Source organism: Lepus europaeus, chromosome 1 (assembly GCF_033115175.1).
Source record: "Lepus europaeus isolate LE1 chromosome 1, mLepTim1.pri, whole genome shotgun sequence".
NCBI classification, from domain to species: domain Eukaryota; kingdom Metazoa; phylum Chordata; class Mammalia; order Lagomorpha; family Leporidae; genus Lepus; species Lepus europaeus.
The window spans coordinates 130,380,871-130,404,244 of NC_084827.1; the positions used below are offsets into that span (position 1 = coordinate 130,380,871).

The window sequence follows — 23,374 nt, forward strand, 5'->3', positions numbered from 1 at the left end:
CCTGGGAAAAAACAGGACCCTGACACCTGGAGAGAGAATACTGAGGAGATGTGCGTGGAGATAACCCTACAGAGATTAGGAGGCCTTTGAAATATTAAAAGTTTAGGGTTGCTGTGGATAAGGACATGCTGGGATATTCACTCCCAAATAAAAGATAAATGATCACATCTTGCACTTCTTACCACAAAAAAGAAGACTCTGATATAGAAATAGTGTGTAGAATCTGAGAATTACAGGGATTAATTTACTGGATGACACCAATGGCTGCCAACTTTGGTAGAACCCAGGATAGAAAAGATATCTTCTGTAGGTCTAGACTGTAAGATAAGCACCTGCTATCATATTAGAGGTGGTGGAGCTAATCTCTAGATCAGTGATCTATGGAGCTTTTGGCAAGCCCAAGTGGAGGAATCACATGCAGCTCCCTGAGGTTTTAGGGTAAGGCCATACAACCTGGCTCTTGAAAGACAAGCATGCTGTGGTAGAGAGTGAAACCTGACTATCAGTTATCAATACACGGCCATCAATAAGCTGAGCTGTCAGATTCATTGCAACATAAAGTCTGCTGGGCACAGCAACCATGCATTATAATGAGGAATTGGCACTTCTAGTCTTGATCCTGAGCAGTATCAGAAGTTGCTTAAGCAAAGCTACTAGACTTCTTTCAGTGTTGTACAAATGCCCCTCCTCTAAGTCATACCTATGACTAAATGCTTTTGTTTCCAGATAGGTCAGCTGGGTATCTGGATGCAAACTGAAAATATATAGCAACTGCCCTCCATTTCTACAAGTGACCTTAAATGGCAGTGCACTCGTCTGTATGTCTTTACTCTAGACCTGTTGATCCACAATCATGTCATTTGCCACTGCCCTTCAGTCTGTGTTATGCTAATCTTAGGGCATTTCTTCTTGCTCACAAACAGGGTGCTGTTCATTCTTAGAAATCAGATACCTCTTGTGAATTTTGTCTAATAAACAAATTTCTTCACTCTCCCTCTTTTAGCTACCTGTTGACATCCTCAACTCTGGGCAAAGCTTGTTCATAGAATCATAAGGAATTGCTATTGTAACAGTTAATTTCTAAAAACCTTTTGTAATCATGGGTATTTTGTATATTATATATTACTGCAATAATAGAATAGTAATTGCAGAATAATCATTAACAAGTTTGACTAGTCAAGAATAGTATCTACATTTCTTATAAATAGAAAATGAATTTTGTAGCATCATTGTTTTTCTTGACAAGCATTCCAATTTTCTATTGTTCTTTCATGGCTCTTCCATACGTTTTGCTTTCTAAGCATTTTTATCTTCTGCATTTGAAGAATTCTTTTAAAAGGAGAGTGTAATATTTATTAGAACATAAGATAATATTTAATTATTGGAAAATTATTTTGTGTTTTTCTTACCTTTCAAAAATAGGCTGATAAAATCCTGGATTACTGACAAATACACTTGGCCATCCATTTGTTTATCAGAAACAAGTCAAACTTTATTCAATTTTAAAATGCAACTCGTAGAGCTGGCTTTGTAATGCTATGGCTTAAGCCACCTGTGACACCGGATCCTGTACTGGAGCACTGGTTCAAGTCTCAGCTGCCATGCTTGTGATCCAGGTCCCTGCTAGTGCACCTGGGAAGGCAGTGGAAGATGGCCTGAATACTTGGACCCTTGCCACTGGTATAGAGGGCCCAGATGGGGTTCCTGGCTCCTAGATTCAGCTTGGCTCATCCCAGACCATTGCAGCCATTTGGAGAGTGAACCAACAGATGGAAGACCTCTTTCTCTCTCTCTCTCTGCCTCTGCTTCTCTGTAGCTCTGCCTTTCAAATAAATAAATCAATCCTAAAACAAAATACAACTTGTATGCTAATTAACTGTCACTATTTGTGAACTACATTTTAGTAATTAGTTTCTGTTATGATTAGCCTGAATTTAATGATTTCTTTAAATTCAAAAGTTATTTTTAAAGAACTTTGCTTTTGTCAAATTTGTTTCACAGAACCACATGTTCCATTACCCCCCACAATCATATGAAGATTTTTCCTTATTACAAACAATAGAAAATCAATTATATCAACTCTTTAGAAAATTTATTTATTTATAAGTCAGAATTACATAAACAGAAAAATGAGAGACGGAGAGAGAGAGAGAGAGAGAGAGAGAGAGAGAGTCTTCTATATGGTGGTTCACTCTCCAAATGGCAGCAACAACCTGGGCTGGGCCACTTCGAAGCCAGGAGCCAGGAGTTTCTTTCAGGTATCCTACATGGGTGTGGGGACCCAGGCTCTTGGATCATCCTCCACTGCTTTCCCAGGTGCATTAGCAAGGAGTTGGATCAGAAGTAGAGAAGCTGGGACTCGTACTGGCACCCACATGGGATGCTGCCACTTCAGACAGTGGGTTAACTCTGTGCCACAGCGCTGGCCCCTAAAAATGGTTTGTAAACAAAATTTACTTATTTATTTGAAAGGCAGAGTGAGAGAGGACAATGGAGCAGGAGAAAGAGGTAGAGGGAGAGGGAGAGGGGGAGGGGGATGGATATATATATATATATATATATAGAGAGAGAGAGAGAGAGAGATCTTCCATCTGCTGGTTCACTCCCCAAATGGCTGCAATAGCCTGGACTGGGTCAGGCCAAGGTCAGGAATAAGGAACTGCATTTAGATCTTCTTATGGGTGGCAGGAGCCTAAGTACTTGGACCAACCTTCACTGTCTTCCTAGGTGCATTAGCAGGAAGCTGGATTAGAAGCAGAGCAGCCTGACCTTAAGCCACACACTGATACAGGATGTCAGCATCCCAAGCAGTGGCTTAACCCACTGTACCACAATGCCTGATCCTTAAAAAAACAAAACAAAACAAAACAACCCAAAACTTCAAAAACTACTGAGATAGAATTAAAAAAAAATGAAAATCTAAAGTCTACAATTTTCATATGAACATTTTGAAACAACTGTTGATTATTTCGAAAATAGAGTAGATTTAAAAGAACAGATCCTTTAAAAGAGATTGTATCAAGAAATTTGGTAGTACTTCTATATTACTTGAAAATAAAATGGTAAAATAAATCTAGAATAATTCATAGCATTATATTTTATTTTTCTGTGAAAAATGGAATAAAATAAATTTATTTTGGTGCAAAAATGTTTTCATTTTATTTATAAGAAAACTCCTTTAATTGAATATTGTAAGAAAAAATGTGTTTTTGTATACATTTTAGCAGTTATTAGTGCAAGAAAAATGGAAAGGAATACACAAATATCTGGCAATAATTCCTGTATGATACATGTTATGAAGTGAAATATTTGAAAAAGAATGATTCAAAACAGGAAAAATATATTTCCTTAATTTAATTAAAAAATTAAATCAGTGTGAAATAATTTATAAAAGTTCTAAAATTTTTTTCATAATTTATAACAGTTTGAATCTACTATTAAGATAACTAATGATTTAAGTCTTATATGTATTACAGGGTAATTATCTGTAAGTGTTGTGAATCATAGATAAGAAAGCAAAATGACAACAGAATTTTACATATATTTCTCAAGAGTGTATATGTATTTTTTAGGTTCTAAAAATAAAACATGTTTACATTCATTAACAAATATTTTTGATAATAATGAAAGTATTTTCCACAATTGAACTTCTTCCATTATTAAAGATATCTTAGTTTGCTTTGTACTAAAGAGTGAGATTACAGGTCATCTTGAGAGATGACTTCAGTTTTGTCTAATTTTTCCCCATATAATTATTATATCTTTTTGACAAATTAAGTTTAGTTATACCCCAGTTGACAATAAGACTTAAATCTTCTGGAAGTAAAGTATTTGGTCTCTTGTTTTCTTCTCTTATTTGAGTACCAAGTGTCTTCTTTGGTTTGTGGTTAATACGTTTATAGCCTTTTGTCATCTTCTGGTTTGGGCCAATGGGGTATTTTTCACTGAAACATGTGCGTTCCACTTCAGTAGGACAAATAACATTCTTGTGAGCAATAGAAGGAAGAAATGTTTGAGATGATATTTTCCCAAATGATCTAGTGGGTAAATCTTGAAGATATGTGGGGAAGTGTTGGCTAATTTTATATTCATAGATTAATTTTTTTGAATTCGAATCATCTAATTGGACAGAGCATGAATCATCTTTTGCTAAATTCTGACAGGTTTCTGTTTGACTCTGAGGTGTATTCAGTTTTTCAGAATTACATTGATGTATACTTGGTAAAATTCCACATCTATTTTGTCTCAAGACTAATCCAATACAAGGAATGAAAAGCTCTGGTTCTTCCTGCTTTGAGGGATGAGTGATGTTTGTGTTTGAAACACACAAATGTGTTTGTCCATTCATTGCTGTATCTTTCCAAATTAAAGGGTTATATATAACTTGTCCATCAATAGGGCATGAGTTGCACTTGTAGAGTAACCAACTGTCAATACATTTCCTATGAAACTTAAAAAAAAAAGTCATAAGTTACTCAGAGCTATAACTATCTTATTTATAATCTATATTATTTATGTTTTCCCCAGTTTTATAATTGCATGAATATAAAAAACATTTAGCACAAATGGGAAGCCATTATAATTTATCAAGTTTACAAAAATACTTTGAAGAAACTTACTTATAAATGTAATTAATTATAAACAGATCTCCATTTTCAACAGTAAAATGCGAAGTCTTATATGGCTATCACATTTGTTTATATCAAGATTGTTAAAAATTCACTTCTATAATCTGTTAGCTTCACTGCTAACTAACTTACAAGAAATGAGAAGTATTACAAAATTTAAGAAGTCATAACCAACTAGAGTTGGAAATTGATATGATTATAGCAAGATATAAAATATCAAATAATATTTTTGGAAATAAAATAAACAACCAGCCATTATAAGTAAAAGTTAACTATAAATGCTTATTTATAGAAACAATTTTACACAAGAAGAAACTTGGTTATCAAATATATGTGCAATATTTGACTTTGATTCTATTGAGTACATATGAAATAATCAACCATGTCAATTTAGGCATTTCTGTTTCATTTAAAGAATCACAAAAATACTGAACAAAACATTAATATGCTATGTGGTTTTCCTTTTCATATAACCTAAGTAATTAAATGAATTTAACCCTATATTGCCATTTTATATTTCCCAGGTGATATATGCAGAAATGAATTCTAATCAATAAGAATACATCCTAAGTAGGTAGAACTGCCTTCTCATAGTCTCTATTGCAATTGTTCTACATATTCAGTGTAACATGAACATCTCTGCAAGTACAAGTAAAAAATGAGACTTAAAGCATCAGTTCATTGTAAAAAAAATGGTCCTATAGGGGAAGTCAAGCTACAAAAACGATTGTTTTTTTACCTTGTGAGTACATGGTAGTGATCGTGTATGTTGACCAAGATGAAATGCCTTCAAACAAAGTCGGCATTGGTAGCCCGGAGCAAGCAGTTTACTATTCTTTGTAATCTGTTGCAGAGGCAATGATTTTACCACATGTTTTGGTGTGAAAACTTGGCTGAATAAGAATAAGCAGAGAGATGACTGTTCATAGGTAATTACAAATCTGGAAGTAATCAGTGGCAAAGGTAAAAATCTTCTAATATTGAACCCACCATTTTCTTGGATGAAAAATAATAAATTTCATTCATAGGGGTTAAAAAATATATTGTATTGATCTAATTAAGATGGATGTCGCTTGGGGCCGGCACTGTGGCGTAGAGGGTTAATACCCTGGCCTGAAGCACTGGCATCCCATGTGAGTGCTGGTTCGAGAACTGGCTGCTCCACTTCTGATCCAGCTCTCTGCTATGGCCTGGGAAAGCAGTAGAAGATGGCCCAAGTCCTTGGGCCCCTGCACCTGTGTGGGAGATCAGGAGGAAGCTCCTGGCTCCTGGCTTCAGATTGGCACAGCTCTGGCCATTGTGGAAATGAACCAATGGATGGAAGACCTCTCTCTCTCTCTGCCTCTCCTTCTCTCTCTGTATATCTGTGTAACTCTGATCTCCAAATAAATAAAAATATTTTTAAAAAAGAACAAAGTTTAGTCATATTAAATAAAAATAATCTCATTTAAAAATTATTGATTTATTTTTATTTATTTGAAAGGTACAGACAGTGACAGCTGGTTCCCTCCCCGACTGGCTACCACAGCCAGGACTGGGCCAAGACCAAAGCCAAGAGTCTGAGACCAAAATTCAATCTGAGTCTCTCACATGAGTAGCAAGGACCCAACTACTTGAGCCATTATCTGCTCCTGCCAAGGGTGTGCATTAGCAGAAACGGGATCAGAAGCAGAGCAGGGACTTGAACCTAGACACTCCAATATTAGATGTGGGAATCTCAAGTGGCATCTTAACTGCTGTGCCAAATGCCCATACCAATAACCTGAATTTTTAAAAATATTTCTTTATTTGAGAGGGAGGGAGGGAGGGAGAGAGAGAGAGAGAATAAGAGAGTGAGAAAGAGAATCTTCATCTGCTGCTTCACTTCCCAAATGGCTGCAATAGCTAGGTCTGGGCCAGGCTGCAGCCAGAAGCCTGGGACTCCATTCTGGTCCCCCATAAGGGCAGCAGAAACCCAAGAACTTGGATCATCATGTGCTGTCTTCTCACGCAGGGAGTTGGATTGAAAGCAGAGCATGCAGGACTCCAGATGCTAGAAAGTGGATGTTGGTCTAAGTGTGGCTAAACCTGCTGCATCACAATGCTGGCTCCTGAAATTTTATGATTTTTACTTTAAGGTCAGTAAAACTAGAACAAAATTTTTATGAGAACCATTTACTCATATTGCTTTAGTCTGAGCCAACACTTAGGCATATGATTAGAAAAATAACCCAATTCACTTTGACATCTGGTACAAAGTGAGATGTAGAGTAAGTCTCATTAAAATATTCCAGGCTACTCTGATAAATTGGCCAAATAACTATGAGGAAATTAATTTTCCATTGCATATATATGGTTGCTACTTTGATAATGTTGAACTATGTTTATGTAACTATAAAAATACAAATTTTTGAACCAAATGTACTGACTGATATAACTAAGATAATATAATATAAATTAACTTCTATTTGATGATATTAACAACTGGAAAATAGAGAAATCAAATTTTTAAAACAAAAGTGGGTTCCAAGGTCAGGTGCATTTTTATTCCTCAAATATCATTCAGAACAAAGTTCAAATATACTCTTTAGCAAAATTCATTCTCTTCGTGATTCTATAAGTATATCCTCATTATGCCACAGAAATTACTTTTACCAAGGTCATCTAATTTCAATTAAGAAACACGTTGTTATAGCCTCTACTCTAAGATCAATGGCTCTACCCCCGACCTGTATGTATTGATGGTCCTCTTTCCACACTTAATGTTGTATGATTATTCAGGATTTTCTCCACAGACAAACCCCTCTACCTGCAAGAGACTAGAGGTCCTTTCTCCCAGTTTTGGTTGGGGTTACCTTTAAACCATATCCATCAAACAGTCTTCACACTCCTCATTTCCTCTCCTCTACGAAATCCTCTCGTTACTTAGTTAATGCCACTACTAGGAGCATTGGTTGCTAATCTCACCCTGTCTTTTATACTACCGTGTCTGTTTGTTTACAGGAGTTGATAATATGATAATGGAACAAACCAAGGCCTTCATAAACCAGGCAATAAACCAAATGCTGCTACAGGGATATACTCGGCTCCCCATCCAGGAGACAGCAGCTTGAGACATCGCCCAATGCCAGTGAAGAGTACCTCATCATCCCATGTCAGCAGGAAGTAACTAAAGACAGGTCATCCTCCCTCTACCCCTCCTGGACTTCTGGGGCTAATGTAATCCTATATATAACTCCTGCTTTATAAAAAAACAATAGGGGGGAATGTTAGTAAAATGGCACAGTCTTATCTGTGATGCAATCAACACCCTGGACACCATCCTAGGCTCTAGTCCCCGCCACAATTGCTGGAAGTCAGGTGACCCCATGGCCTAACCAACAGTGTCAGCCCCACCCCAACCCTAATGGGATTCGCTGCTCCTACTTCCCTGCCCACCCCCTGGCAAAGTTTTATTTTTTTTTTAAAGATTTATTTATTTTACTTGAAAGAGTTACACAGAGAGAGAAGGAGAGGCAGAGAGAGAGAGAGGTCTTCCATCCGCTGGTTCACTCCCCAATTGGCGGCAATGGCCGGAGCTGTGCTGATCTGAAGCCAGGAGCCAGGAACCAGAAGCCAGGAGCAACTCCCCCCTCCCCAAGTCTCCCACATGGTTGCAGGGGCCCAAAACTTGGGCCATCTTCTACTGCTTTCCCAGGCTGTAGCAGAGAGCTGGATTGGAAGTAGAGCAGTCGTGACATGAACCGGTGCCCATATGGGATTCTGGCACTGTAGACGGCTGTTTTACCTGCTGTGCCACAGCGCTGGCCCTGCTGCCAAAGTTTTAAGAGGACCTGTTCCTGAACACGTGGCTCTCTTTTCTTTCCGTCTCCTGATCTCTCTCTCTCCGTCTCTCTCTTGATCTCTCTCTCTTTGTCTCTTGATCGCTCTCTCTCTCTCGCTCTCTCGTGATCTCTCTGTTATACTCTCCTCTCTCTTTTTCTTCTTCGCCCCTTCCCTCTGGTCTGTCGACACAGCGCTGACTCAATTCTTTCATTTTGAAACTCTTTATTTAGTTTTCTCTGCCTAGAATGACTTTCTTCCTATAAACTTGTTCCTCTCCACAACTGTCCCTTGTCCCTCCAACATCTCACAAGTCCAATCTTTAGTAATACAACAGCATTTTAATAGGACAAGATATAATACCTGGTCGGGGAAATGGAGATGAAGTGCCTTTGTGCATGCTCATTTTATGTCCCACAGAGTTGTGCTGTCCAAAGTATGTAGAGTTCTCACAAGGCACAGATAAAATATCATTGGGATTTAGATAAAAATGTACATATATGTGTATATGCATAAGTGTGGAGGGCATATGTATATGGTGAGAGGGGTCCATATGGCAGGGTTATACACACACACGCACACACACATTTAGTGAGAACAAGCACAGTTTTATTTGGTGGATTCATTTAAATGATTTTCTAACAAATTTCAATTTATCCCATCCTTTAAAATAGTCTTTCTGTATACGCTTCATAATGTACATAACTTGTTAATAACATACAGCATGCTTAATTTTATTTCATTGATAAGAAGTATGAGAAAAGACCTAGAACCTTTTGGTTGTTTACTAGTAAACAGCCCAGTCAGTGTCCTGAAATACAACAAATTTGCCCAGCACTCTTCCCACAGGGGTGGAGTACAGTGGTAGAAGTGGTGATGGGGTCTGGGATATGAGACAAAACAACTTTCTTCTCCTAGAGTACAACTATTTAAAAAACAGATAGCAAATTACCTTGTATTTTTCTTTCTTAAAACTTTATTTGAGATGCAGAGAGACAGATGGACAGAGCTTGCATCCCTGGGCCACTCCCTAAATGCCTGCAATGGCCAGGACTGCATCAGGAACTCAATCTGGGTCTTCAGCATGGGTGACACAGACCAAAATACATAAGTTATCACCTGTTGCCTCCCAGGTACACTTTAGCAGGAAGCCTGAATTGTTAGCAGAGCCAAGACTTAACCAAGGCACTTCAACGTGGTATGCAGTTATCTAAATTGGCATCTTAATCACTAGGCCAAATGCCCACCCCAACCCTTTTATTTTTTTCTTTATATAACTATGTCACTTTAATTTTACATTTATCTGATCAGGAAACTACTCTAATAACTAGTACAATCTCTTGAATAATTAATGATAAAAATAGCATGAATATTTACTGCATATATTAGTTCATGTCATATACAAAAGATTCTCATGAGGTTATTTTACAATAATTATTCCTATCTTAAAGATGAGGACCTTTCTCTCTGTCCTCTCTGTCTCTCTCTCTCTCTGTCTATAACTCCACCTGTCAAATAAAAAAAAAAAAAAAATGGGGCTGGCGCCATGGTTCACTTGGTTAATCCTCCACCTGTGCTGGCATCCCATATAGTCGCCAGGTTCTAGTCCTGGCAGCTCCTCTTCCAGTCCAGCTCTCTGCTGTGGCCCGGGAGTGCAGTGGAGGATGGCCCAAGTGCTTGGGCCCTGCACCTGCATGGGAGACCAGGAGGGAGCACCTGACTCATGGTTTCAGATTGGCGCAGCGCCGGCTGTGGTGGCCATTTGGGGAGTGAACCAATGGAAGGAAGACCTTTCTCTCTATCCTCTATGTCTCTCTCTCTCTCTCTGTCTATAACTCTACCTGTCCAAAAAAAAAAAAAAAAAAAAAAAAAAAAAGATGAGGAAAATGTGACAGGCAGAAGTGATGTAACTAGCCCAAAATTCAGACAGTGTCTGTACTAGGATAGGATTCAGGCAGTGTGACTCAGAGCCTTGCTGTTTACTTGCATGACACAGTGTCACCCAGAAAATATACCACTCTCTATATTTAATAAGTAAAGGAATGAAGAGAACTTATTTGAACTAAAAATTATTTAAAAATTTCATGTCATACAAGAAATGTAAACTTTAAAGAAAATCTCACCCTTTCTCTTCTTGAAACTGCGGCATCTTCTGTTCTACCTCATTTTTAATAGTTGTGTATTTTACAACATCTGATCTTTTTTCTAGTGATCTCCATTTTTGGTTTCTCTTCTGTAACAGGTGAAAAGTAGATGTTACATTGCAAATCATTGGAAATTTTATTTCATTATTTAAAATTAATAGGCTTCACATTAATAACATAATAATGTGAATACTCATAAATATAAGTATACTTATTTTTACCACATTGTAGAATTTACAAATTATGAGTGTGTCTCATGTGCTATTTTGTAGCCACTAAAATGACATCACATTTCAAGATAATATTAAGTAATGATAATTATATAGGTTTTATTTTCTTATATAGTAACAATGTAGTTACAATGTAGTGTTATTCTTATTATACAATGTAGGAGATTTTTTTTTTAAAGACTTATTTATTTATTTGAAAGGCAGAGGCAGAAACAGAGAGAGGGAGGTCTTTCATCCACTTGTTGACTCCCCAAATGGTTGCAACAGCCCAAGCTGGGCCACTGCGAAGCCAGGAGCCAGGAGCTTCTTCCAGGTCTCCCACACAGGTGCAGGGGCCCAAGGGCTTGGGCCATCCTCTACTGTTTTCTCAGGCCATAGCAGAGAGCTAGATTGGAAGTGAAGCAGAGTCCTGGTGCTATGCCACAGTGCTGGCCCTGGGAGTTACATTTTAAATGTTCTGTTCACATGATTTCAGTAAAATTCCATGTTTCATTATTGTTAATATAAGATACTTATGATAAGCCAATTTGCAGGGTTAGATTTTTTAAAACTAATTTTCAAATTGGATGGCTGTAATTCTTTTTTTTTTTTTTTTTTTTTTTTTGACAGGCAAAGTGGACAGTGAGAGAGAGACAGAGAGAAAGGTCTTCTTTTTGCCGTTGGTTCACCCTCCAATGGCCGCCGCGGTAGGCGCGCTGCGGCCGGCGCACCGTGCTGATCCGATGGCAGGAGCCAGGTGCTTCTCCTGGTCTCCCATGGGGTGCAGGGCCCAAGGACTTGGGCCATCCTCCACTGCACTCCCTGGCCACAGCAGAGAGCTGGCCTGGAACAGGGGCAACCGGGACAGAATCCGGAGCCCCGACTGGGACTAGAACCCGGTGTGCCGGCGTCGCAAGGCGGAGGATTAGCCTAGTGAGCCGCGGCGCCGGCCGGCTATAATTCTTTTTAAAGTGTTTGTTACTCTGATGGATTTTGTAAATTACCAGTGTACATGCTGGTTGCTTTGTGCATCCCTATAAAACAAGCTTTTCCTAAAAATATGATTTTAAGTTTCTATTAAAAAATAATCAGTTCCATTCCAGAGTGTTATCTATTCTTCTTAGGTTTGCACATAGTTATTTTTACAACAGGACTAAGGATACTGTACCTCACGAAATGTAAAAGTGTGAGAATGATGGCAACAGCTATCAAAACATTCCTGGCATAAGTGATATTCCACACATTTGGAACACCTAAAAATTTCAAACAAAAAATCCAATTATTATCATAGTTTTGGTTGAAAATTTCTGACCAAACTTTTCAGAGAACTATGCAAACATGGCAAAGCTCTTTTCTTTCTTCTTCTTCTTTTTTTTTTTTTTTTTTGGACAGGCAGTGTTAGTGAGAGAGAGACAGAGAAGAGAGAAAGGTCTTCCTTTTCTGTTGGTTCACCCCCCAATGGCCGCTGCGGCCGGCGCACCGCACTGATCCGAAGGCAGAAGCCAGGTGCTTCTCCTGATCTCCCATGTGGGTGCAGGGCCCAAGGACCTGGGCCATCCTCCACTGCACTCCTGGGCCACAGCAGAGAGCTGGACTGGAAGAGGGGCAACCAGGACAGAATCCAGTGCCTCAACCTTGGACTAGAACCCTAAGTGCCTGCAATGTGCATTAGTTTCAGATTGCTGCAGTAAAAAAATTATAGTAAACTAATCAGCTTAAACAATACCAATGTATTATTTTATAGTTCTGTTGGGTGGAAGTCTGACATGACCGTAAGGGGCTAAAATCAAGGTGTTGGGGGGCTGTATTACTTCGTGAAGGCTCTAGGTGAGAATCCACTGCCCCGCCTTTCCCATCATCTACATTTGTCAACTTGTAGCCCCTTCCTCCATCTTCAAGGAAAGCAGTGTAGTGCATCTCTGCCTTTCTTCCACATATTTTCCTCGACTGTTTTGCTTTACTCTTCATCTTTTAAGAATCCTTGTAACTACCCAGGGCTTATTGAGATAATCTAAGATAACCTCTTTATCCATAGAAGCTTCAGTTCATCTACAACCTTAATTTCCTTATGACAAGTAACCTAACAAGTAATTTAGCAAGTAACCTAACAAGTAACCTAAGTTCTGGGTAAAATGATGTGGATGTGTTTGAGAGGCCATTAATTTGCCTACCATATGCTCCCTCTAAGATGCCTTTCCAGACTATCTTAGCTTTCATTTTTAATCTAAACTCTTATAGGATTTAAAGACTATTAGATATTGGTATTTGATTATCCAGTGTTTCTTTCCAATAATTACACTTAGAAACACATTTTTTGACAATTTTTATTGTGATATTAACATAAAGGGAATGGATTTCATGGCGTTGACACATAAAATTCTAATAATATAATAATCTTTGTTTTCTTCCTTCCTTTCTCCCTAAGTTTTGAGATAATATTTTAAAAATATTCAATTATTTATTTGAAATGCAGAGTTACAGCCAGAAAGGGAAAGACAGAGAGAAAAATCTTCCATATGTTGGTTCTCTCCCCAAATAGCTGCAGTAGTCAGGTCAGGCCAAAGCCAGGAGCTTCATCTGGGTATTCCACAGGGTCAGGGGCCCAAGTACTTGTAACACTTGTGATTTTCCAGGTATATTAGCAAGGAGCTGGATCATAAGTGGAGCAGTCAGGACATAAACTGGCAACCATATGGAATGCTAGTGATGCAGGCAGTGGCTTAACCCACTAAGCTACAATGTTGGCCCAAGATAAAATTTTTTATTTTTATTATAGTCAAAGGATTAATGTTCCGCTAAATAGTACAAGTAAAAAATAAAAGACCATAGTTCAGTAGGCATGTAGGTAAAGGTTATGAACAATCAAATGATATACAGTAAATTTTAAAATAACCACAGATCATTACATCTATAGTAGTATATCATTCTTAACAATTGGTTTGAAAAAGATATAAAACAAAGTTTGATAAAACTGTATTTGTAGCAATACTGTACACAGATATATGTTTATTTTTTAATATTAATTTTTAATTTTAATTTTAATTTAAAAAATTAGCCCTCACATATAAGGGAGAAAATGTGGTATTTCTCTTTCTGTGTCAGGCTTATTTCACTCAATATGATGTCTTTCACTTCAGCCATTTTGATGCAAATGTAGAATTTCATTATTTTTTATAGCTGAATAATATTCTTCTCTGTGTGTATGTGTATCACGTTTTCTTTATGCACTCATCTGATGATGGATACCTTGGTTGGTCCCATATTTTGGCATTGGGAACAGTGCTCCTATAAACATGGTGGTGCAGCTATCTCTTTGATACAGTGTGTTCATGTCCTTCTGGTATGTATCCACTAGTGGGATTGCTGGATCACATGGCAAATCTATTTCCAGGATAAAAAAATCTCCATAGTGTTTCTCACAGTGGCTGCACTAATTTACAATCCCACCAACAGTTTATAAGGGTTCCTCTTTCTCTACTTCCTCACCAGAATTTGTTACTCTCTGTCTTTTGGATAAAAGGCATTCTGCAGGGGTGAGGTTATAGTTTTGATTTGCATTTCTCTGATGCACTGTGATGGTGAGCATTTTTTTTCATATATTTATTGGCCATTTGTTTTTCTTCTTTTGAGAACTGTCTACTCAGTTCTTTGCACATTTCTTAAATTGATTGGTTGGTTTTTGTTTTTAGAGTTGCTGATATTCTCTGGACATTAATCCTTCATCAGAAAGGTAGTTTGCAGATTTTTTTCCCCATCACTTTTGCTGTCTCTTCACTCTTTTGATTGTTTCCTTTGCTATTTAGAAGCTTCTGAGCTTGATTTAATACCATTTACCTAGTTTTCTTTTTGTTTATTGTGCTTTGGGGGTCTTATCCAAGAAGTCATCACCTACATCAATGTCTTGAAATGTTTCCCCTAAATTTTCTTCCAGCAGCTTCACATTCTTAAGTCTTAACTTTAGGTCTTTGACCCTTCTTGAATTGATTTTTGTTTATGGTAAGAGGTAGGGATCTAATTTTCTTCTTTTTCATATATACATCCAGTTTTGCCCGCATCATTTATGGAAGGGATTATCCTTTCTCCAATATATGGGCTGGGCACTTCTGGCAAAAATTAGCTGAATATATATATATACATATATATATATGTATATTCTATTGATGTATGTGTCCATTTTTATTCCAATAATGTGTTTTAATTTCTATAAATTTTTGTAGCAGTCAGATGCTGTAATACTTCCAGGTTGATTTCTATTTTTTCTCATTAAGTTTTGTTTTAATGAGTCTCAAAATTCTGTGACAAATTTTTGTTCAAGTTGTTTCTGTTAAAAAACACTGATCTTAAAAACTAATTAGCTTAAAACTGATGGATTTCTTCTGCTCAAGATTGCTTTGGCTATTTTGTCTTTTGTCATTCCTTATGAAATTTAGCACTATTTTTTCTAATTATGTAATGAATGTGTTTGATATTTTGCTCGGAAATTCATTGAATCTATAGGTTGCTTTAGGTAGTATAGACATTTTAATGATATTAATTCTTCCAATCCATTATCAAGGAAGTCTTTCCATTTTTTGTATCTCCTTGATTATTTACTTCATCAATATTTTATAATATTTATTGCAGAGATATTTTATCTTGGATAGATTTATCCCTAAAGATTCGACTTATTTGTGGAGATTGAATAACACTTCTTGAAAACAGGAATTATATTACATTCCATCTTTTCCCCAACAGAATGTAAAAACAAATATATAAAGAGTCGAAATAAAAGCTGCTAATAAATTTTAAAAAGCACTTTATTTTTCACAAAACTCAACCTTAAGTTTATATCATTTATAAACATTTTGGCACAGCAAAGGATTATAGTTTACTTAGAACAGAATTCACCAAATAAATAATATAAGCAGGAGCAGTAATATAAATGTATTTTCTTTTTCAAGTTATCAAAAATTTAAATTATTTTATAAGAAATTTGGGAAAATATGTCCTTCAGACATCTTAGAAGCAAATTATAATTTTTTAAAAACTTTTATTTAGTAAATATAATTTTCCAAAGTACAGCTTATGGATTACAATGGCTCCCCCCCCAACTTCCCTCCCACCCGCAACCCTCCCATCTCCTGCTCCCTCTCCCATTCCATTCACATCAACATTCATTTTCAATTATCTTTATATATAGAAGATCGATTTAGTATATACTAAGTAAAGATTTCATCAGTTTGCACCCACACAGACACACAAAGTGTAAAGTACTGTTTGAGTACTAGTTATAGCATTAATTCACATTGGACAACACATTAAGGACAGAGATCCCACATGAGGAGTAAGTCCACAGTGACTCCTGTTGTTGACTTAACAATTTGACACTCTTGTTTATGGCATCAGTAATCTCCCTAGGCTTTTGTCATGAGTTGCCAAGGCTATGGAAGCCTCTTGAGTTCGCCAACTTTGATATTATTTAGACAAGGTCATAGTCAAAATGGAAGTTCTCTCCTCCCTTCAGAGAAAGGTACCTCCTTCTTTGATGACCTGTTCTTTCCACTGGGATCTCACAGAGATCTTTCATTTAGGGTTTTTGTTTTGTTTTGTTTTGTTTTTCGTTTTTTGCCAGAGTGTCTTGGGCTTTCCATGCCTAAAATACTCTCATGGGCTCTTCAGCCAGATCCGAATGCCTTAAGGGCTGATTCTGAGGCCAAGGTGCTGTTTAGGACATCTGCCATTCTATGAGTCTGCTGTGTACCCCACTTCCCATGTTGGATAGTTCTCTCCCTTTTTTATTCATTATTGCTATTTATACATACAAGGAAGATTCTTAATAAGATCAATGGTTTGGTCAGAGAAATAGCACAATTTATTCAATATACCAACATATGTTAGACTATAAATTATTAAGAATCTCTGATTCTATTTTAACATAAATATGAAATTTTTTGAATTGATTTTTTTTTAAAAGATGAAGTAGCTATTTGTGAAACTCTAATGAAGTAGGTACTGAGATATTGTCTAGTTTATTTTGCCTCCTATTCAGTCTATTCCTAATTATTAGAAATAGTTTTTCAGGCTGATATTTGAAGTGTCATTTTCTGAGGAAATGAGAGAAGGATAGAGTCAAAAGTGTTGCAAATGTATTTTTTCACTTATAAATATAATTAATAGCCATATCCATAAGGAGAAGTGATAAGAGACAACATTATTAAAGGACAATGTAAAGCATTGGGCAAAACAGCGGAGAATGTATTTTCAGAGGGGTAACAGGAGGAATAATCTGTAAGGATAGAAAGCAGCAGAAATATTAGGGTGACTATAGTTCACAATAATCAATACTTTATTTTCTGAGAAAATAAAGAAGAGCTACAAGTCTCCAATCATAAATTAATGACAAATGGGGGGAAATGTTGCACTGTAGCTCATAAATATATACAATTACTACTCATCGAAAAATTGTTCAATATTTTAAAAACTAAATTAAATAAAAATAATGTATGATTGTAAGTACTGAGAATTTTATACTTTGGCCCTTGAATGCCCTTGTCCGCTACACTTGTTCCTTCCAACAAGTGAACAAACCCAATCTTTCACATCTGACCTTAGCCCTTAACTGTTACTATTGAACTCTCTAAAGAACATTTTTATTGCATTCCAAATGGCTGCTAATACTGAAGATCAAGTCCTTCTTCTTTTTAGAACCCTCTTTATCTAACATTCCTGCCATTAGTTGAATACTTCTTGTGAAATGCAAATAAACATTCTATATTTTTTCCTGAAGTTGGGATGCTCCTTTAGAGCCTTTTCTGGCCAATCATTTTCCAAGAGATTTTTTTGTTGTTGTTAACAATTAATTTTCTTCATAGTGACACATATAGGAAAGAGAGGACAAAATTCAAATAAGGTATCATTTGCTGTGTGGGATGATAAAATAGTTTCATGGTTTTATGACAGAATTTTAAAAATTCATATATAATTTAACTTGGGTTCATCAAAATGTAATTCCAGGAAGAATGAAAGTATAATGAAGCATTTAAGAGAAATTTTTAATAAAGATGGAAATAAGATACTTACATTTTAATTTAGCACTAACTTAAAATTTTAATTAAGAAAACACACTTTGGGGCCGGCACTGTGTCGCAGCGGGTGAAAGCCCTGGCCTGAGGCGCCGGCAACTCATAGGGGCGCCAATTTTAGTCCTAGCTGCTTCACTTCCAATCCAGCTCTCTGCTGTGGCCTGGGATGGCAGTGGAGGATGGCCCAGGTCCTTGGGCCCCTGCACCTACGTGGGAGACCCGGAGGAGGCTCCTGGCTCCTGGCTTCGGTTGAGCACAGCTCTGGCCATTGCGGCCATCTGGAGAGTGAACCAGCAGATGGAAGAGCTCTCTCTCTGTCTCTACCTCTCTCTATAACTCTTTCAAATAAATAAAATAAAATAAAAGAAGAAAAGAAAACACACTTTCACAGGCATAGCAATTAATTGTTGTTTTATTGTGGGAAATTTAGGGGTTTACTCACAAAAGTAGTGAAAATTGTCTGCTCTAATGAGTATCTTGTTTTTGTTGTTAATGTAGAGGTACAAGGTAAGGAAACAAAACGGACTCATTCAAACTTGGAATAGGGGAAACTGGATGTGATCAATTTAGTCAATTTCCTTCTGGCTCAGTCTGCAACTTTTTGGCAAAGATTTCATTGGTGGTTCCAAGAAAGTGACAGGGTAAGAAATCCATAGAGCTTTGAGCTTTGAAACTCATCTACACTTAAGCAATAAAGCCTTTGTCCAGAGCTTTTAGGAGGGAGAGCTACCTCAGACTCAACACATACTGGAACGAAGAGCCAATTCTTTAGTGAAAGTGAAGATAGTAAAATGATTGGGGTTCTTGAGTTACTAGACTGAGTTAGATCACTACTCTAGAAATCCTAAATAACCTGTTACATAATGCAAACATGGTACATGTGTTCGGAGGAGGAAGCCAGGCTAAAGGCCTGGTGTTGCAGGCCTCAGTATTTCCTAAACTAAAAAAAAAAATATAAAGTAAAAGAATTTGTTTTATAAAACAAAAGCAAAAGACCCCCCCTTACAGGCACCCTAGAAAACCCCCAAACAAGCACACATTCTTAGCCTTGTACTGATAACACTTACTTGTAACAGTTCCCCTCAATTGGAAATTGTTTGCAATTGTTACAGGGGATCCCAAGGTGTTTATCTAGTCGTTCTTTCTCAGATACAGTCACAAATTTGTTAGAGTTTTTGAATTCCTCCAAAATAAGTTTTAATGGTGCAAATCCTTTCCTGCACAGAGGACATTTCAACATGGAAGTATTTGATGTCATGTCCTGATAATTAGCTAAGATCTTCATGCATTTTATATGAACACTATTGCCACAGCCAAACCTATCAGAAACAAAATTCAAGTTTATCATTTATATATGTTGTATATGAATGCATTATAAATGCTATTATATATTCACATTTTATATATATAATATAAAGTTTTTTGTGCTACCATCTTTACTCCCCATAAAACAGAATGAAGTGCACTATTGTATACACAATCTATCAATCCAATCTATCATCTTTAATCTAGTATATCAGAATTTCAAACATAAATTCTCTTCATTTCAATGAAATGGTAAAAGATTTTACATCATTAAAATGATTTCATTTGTAAGGTAAGAATGATAATAGTCCTAGTTAACATAAAGGAAAATTATAATAATTACTTGTTATTCTTTAAATAAATGCCTCACTGGAGAGCAGGGGTACCAGCTTATGTTTCCAGAAGTTACCCAATACATATGTGTATTTAAGAATTATCTGCTGAAAATAATATTTGAGGCAGTGCCTAATAATTTTATAATGTGCAACAGAAATAGCCACATGAAAAGCTAAAACGTGGATGAAAATTTTGGCAAATTATTAGAAGAAAAAAACTTTTAATAGCAAGAGGTTGCCTGAGTTTTCTAAGTCCAAATTTATAGTGCCATGCAAAATAGTATGAATATGAGATTCTCAACAAAGATTTGTGCATAACTGAAATTTTAAACTGCTTAGGTTAGAGATAAAATTTTGAAACATTAAAAATAATTTCTATAATTTCAAAGTAAATATTTACCATAGCACTTATTCATGTGAACAAAACAAAAACTTGAAAATTATCAGAGCAATAATTATGGAGTTAAATTTTTACATTTAAAATACGTCTACAAATATTTAGAGTAAGAACAGAACGTCTTATAACATGTAAGGAAACAAAAGAACACAGATTAACCATAAATTGGCTGTAAGTAAAGCTTTCTATTTTCTTCTCTATCAATATGTCTCATAATGTAATTAATAGCAAGCATGTTAAATTATAATGTTTCATCAATTTTTAGAATCCGAAGGGAAAATATATTACCTGCAAAAGGTGACAGGAAGCTTTTTCTCTAAAAATACCTCTTGACAAATAGAGCAGACATCCTCTGAATCAATTTCCTTCTGTTGAATGTATCCATCTTCTTCAACATGTGTATTTTCATCAATTGTTGTTGGTTGGGGAGTTTGAACTCGATGTACCCCCCTCAGCAAGTTATCTATGTCTCCTTCCACAAGACCTAACTGGAGAGCAGCTAATGACAAATCCAGAAGTATTACAATTTGATGGCAAAACTGGAGACACATAGGTGTAATAATTTATACTGAAATTTAGAATTTTCTTTCAAATATCAGAAAACTGGATTTGGTTAATGATTATACTGTCATTTTCTACTTCTTTGTATTTTCAGAACCAAAAGATCACAAGAGAGTAATCTGTAAAAAGAAAGGATAAATCTCTTTTTTCCTTGTTAACTGAAAACAGTGCATTATAAGGGTTTTGGATGTGAGAATACCCATCCTTGGGTCTCATAATCCTTTTGTTTTGACCTGTTCATTTGTCTATAGCAAATATTTTATCAATTTATCAATGCACAAGAATATTAAAGATAGGAATACAATAAGGGGGAAACAGGGTTATCTGAATAGCTAGTATAATTAATATTTTACTTGAACAAATGAGTAAAAAATGGAAGAGCAAGTCTTAATTATGGCTATTTCTCAGTGTCAGTTTTGTGTCCCCATAAAAGGGTCTTTCAGCAGCCACTACAACCTTCATAGGTTGATTAGTATTTGTCAGGATAATCTATTAGGGATAGAATTGCCTTTACCCTTGGTATATGCATTCTTTGAATTCTAATTTTCTCCATCCTGCTACCTTGTAAGAAATTGTGTTCTAAGTGCCCAAGTTTTGACTGGGAGAAACTTTACTTATTCCCAAGCCCATCCCAGCCCCACGCTCCTACCCCTTCCCCTTTCCTTCTCCTTAACACATATGGTTAAATGCTGGCTGTTCTCAGTCCTCTGGATTTTGTTCATTTTTTTTACAATCTTTAGTGTATAAACACTTATTCAAAAGACAATAAAAATTTGTTTTCCTGGTAAGACTCTCAATTAAACACTACAAGTATTGATGATATCACAGTCAAATGGAACTTTTTTTTTTTTTAAAGATTCATTTTATTTATTTGAAAGACAGAGTTACAGAGAGAGGCAGAGTCAGAGAGGAAGGTCTTCCATCCATTGGTTCACTCTCCAGATAGCCGCAATGGCCGGAGCTGCGCCAATCTGAAGCCAGGAGCCAAGAGCCTCCTCCAGGTCTCCCATGTGGATGCAGGGGCCCAGGGATTTGGGCCATCTTCTACTGCTATTCCAGGCCATAGCAGAGAGCTGGATTGGAAGAGCAGCAGCCGGGACTAGAACCGGCGTCCATAATGGGCTGCCAGCGCTTCAAGTCAGGGTGTTAACCCACTGTGCCACAAGCGCTGGACCCCAAATAGAACTTTTATTCCTTGTGTGAGGTGGTGCGGCAGTTGGGCTGTGGAAGAGTATCCTACTTTAACCATTCCTTTCAGGGAGAAGGAATATTTGTTAGAGACAGGAATATCTGCTCTCTGAAAAAAAAGGAAGAGGTAAATAAAGTACAAAAGATTATGCTTTGGTTAATAAGACTGTCTAAGGGGACCGGCGCTGTGGTGCAATGGGTTAATGCCCTGGCTGAAGCGCCGGCGTCCTACTTGGGCGCTGGTTTGAGACCTGGCTGCTTCACTTCTGATCCAGCTCTCTGCTATGGCCTGGGAAAACAGTACACAATGGCCTAAGTCTTTGGGCCTCTGCAGTCATGTGGGAGACCCAGAAGCTCCTGGCTCCTGGCTTCAGATTGGCGCAGCTGCAGCTGTTGCGGCCAATTGGGGAGTGAACCATCGGATGGAAGACCTCTCTCTCTCTCTCTCTCTCTGTCTCTTCTCTTTCTGTGTAACTCTGACTTTTGAATAAATAAATACATTTTTTAAAAAAGAATAAGATTGCCTAAGGCATCAGAAACACTGAAGAACAAAATTTCATAATAGGAGCTTCCTTGAACACTCTTGTATGTGGTATAACATGAATTGGAAAATAAAAGGGAGAAGCAAACCACTGAAACGAATTTGAAAAAAAAAATGAATCTTATTAAGAATATCCTATATCTTGGAAAGCCAAGACACTCTGGCAAAAACAAAAACAAAAACAAAAACAAAACAAAACAAAACAAAACCTAAATGAAAAGATCTCTGGCGAGTGAGATCCCAGTGGAAAGAACGGGGCCATCAAAGAAGGAGGTACCTTTCTCTGAAGGGAGGAGAGAACAAGATCAAAGTGGGCGAAACCTAAAGGCTTCCATAGCCTTGGCAACTCATGACTAGAGCCTAGGGAGATTACTGACGCCATAAACAAGAGTATCAAATTGTTAAATCAACAACAGGAGTCACTGTGTACTTATGTCTCATGTGGGATCTGTCCTTAATGTGTTGTCCAGTGAGAAGTGATTCTATAACTAGTACTAAAACAATATTTTTACACTTTGCGTTTCTGTGTGGGTGCAAACTGATGAAATCTTTACTTAGTATATACTGAATCGATCTTCTGTATATAAAGATAATTGAAAATGAAAAAAAAAAACCCTGGTGTTAAATTGGAAATTGCATAGAAAATCAAAATTTTTTTTTTTTTTTGACAGGCAGAGTGGACAGTGAGAGAGACAGAAAGGTCTTCCTTTTAGCTGTTGGTTCACCCTCCAATGGCTGCCGCGGTTGGCGTGCTGCGGCCGGCGCACCGCGCTGATCCGATGGCAGGAGCCAGGGGCTTATCCTGGTCTCCCATGGGGTGCAGGACCCAAGCACTTGGGTCATCCTCCACTGCACTCCCTGGCCTCAGCAGAGAGCTGGCCTGGAAGAGGGGCAACCGGGACAGAATCCAGTGCCCTGACCGGGACTAGAACCCGGTGTGCCGGCGCTGCAAGGTGGAGGATTAGCCTAGTGAGCCGCGGCGCCAGCCTAGAAAATCAATTTTTAAAAAAATATCATGTAGGATCTCTGTTTTTAATGTGCTGTACACTGTTATTTAATGCTATAACTAGTACTCCAACAGTATTTTTTCACTTTGTGTTGCTATGTGGGGGCAAATTGTTGAAATCTTTACTTAATATATACTAAACTGATCTTCTGTATATAAAGAGAATTGAAAATGAATCTTGATGTGAATGGAAGGGGA

At 37.1% G+C, this 23,374-nt stretch overlaps 1 protein-coding gene across 1 annotated transcript in view; it reads right to left on the minus strand.

Annotated features, from left to right (window-relative positions):
* Window positions 1-3,733: 3,733 nt before the first annotated feature.
* Window positions 3,734-23,374, minus strand: part of ZSWIM2 (zinc finger SWIM-type containing 2) — a 29,725-nt gene continuing 10,084 nt past the window's right edge. Inside the window, exons 4-9 of the mRNA XM_062201054.1 lie at window positions 20,169-20,379; window positions 18,911-19,162; window positions 11,951-12,035; window positions 10,553-10,662; window positions 5,368-5,521; window positions 3,734-4,450 (exon numbers count right to left, since the gene is read on the minus strand). Coding sequence (XP_062057038.1) covers window positions 3,734-4,450; window positions 5,368-5,521; window positions 10,553-10,662; window positions 11,951-12,035; window positions 18,911-19,162; window positions 20,169-20,379 — 1,529 coding nt within the window. The remainder of the gene's footprint in view (window positions 4,451-5,367; window positions 5,522-10,552; window positions 10,663-11,950; window positions 12,036-18,910; window positions 19,163-20,168; window positions 20,380-23,374) is intronic.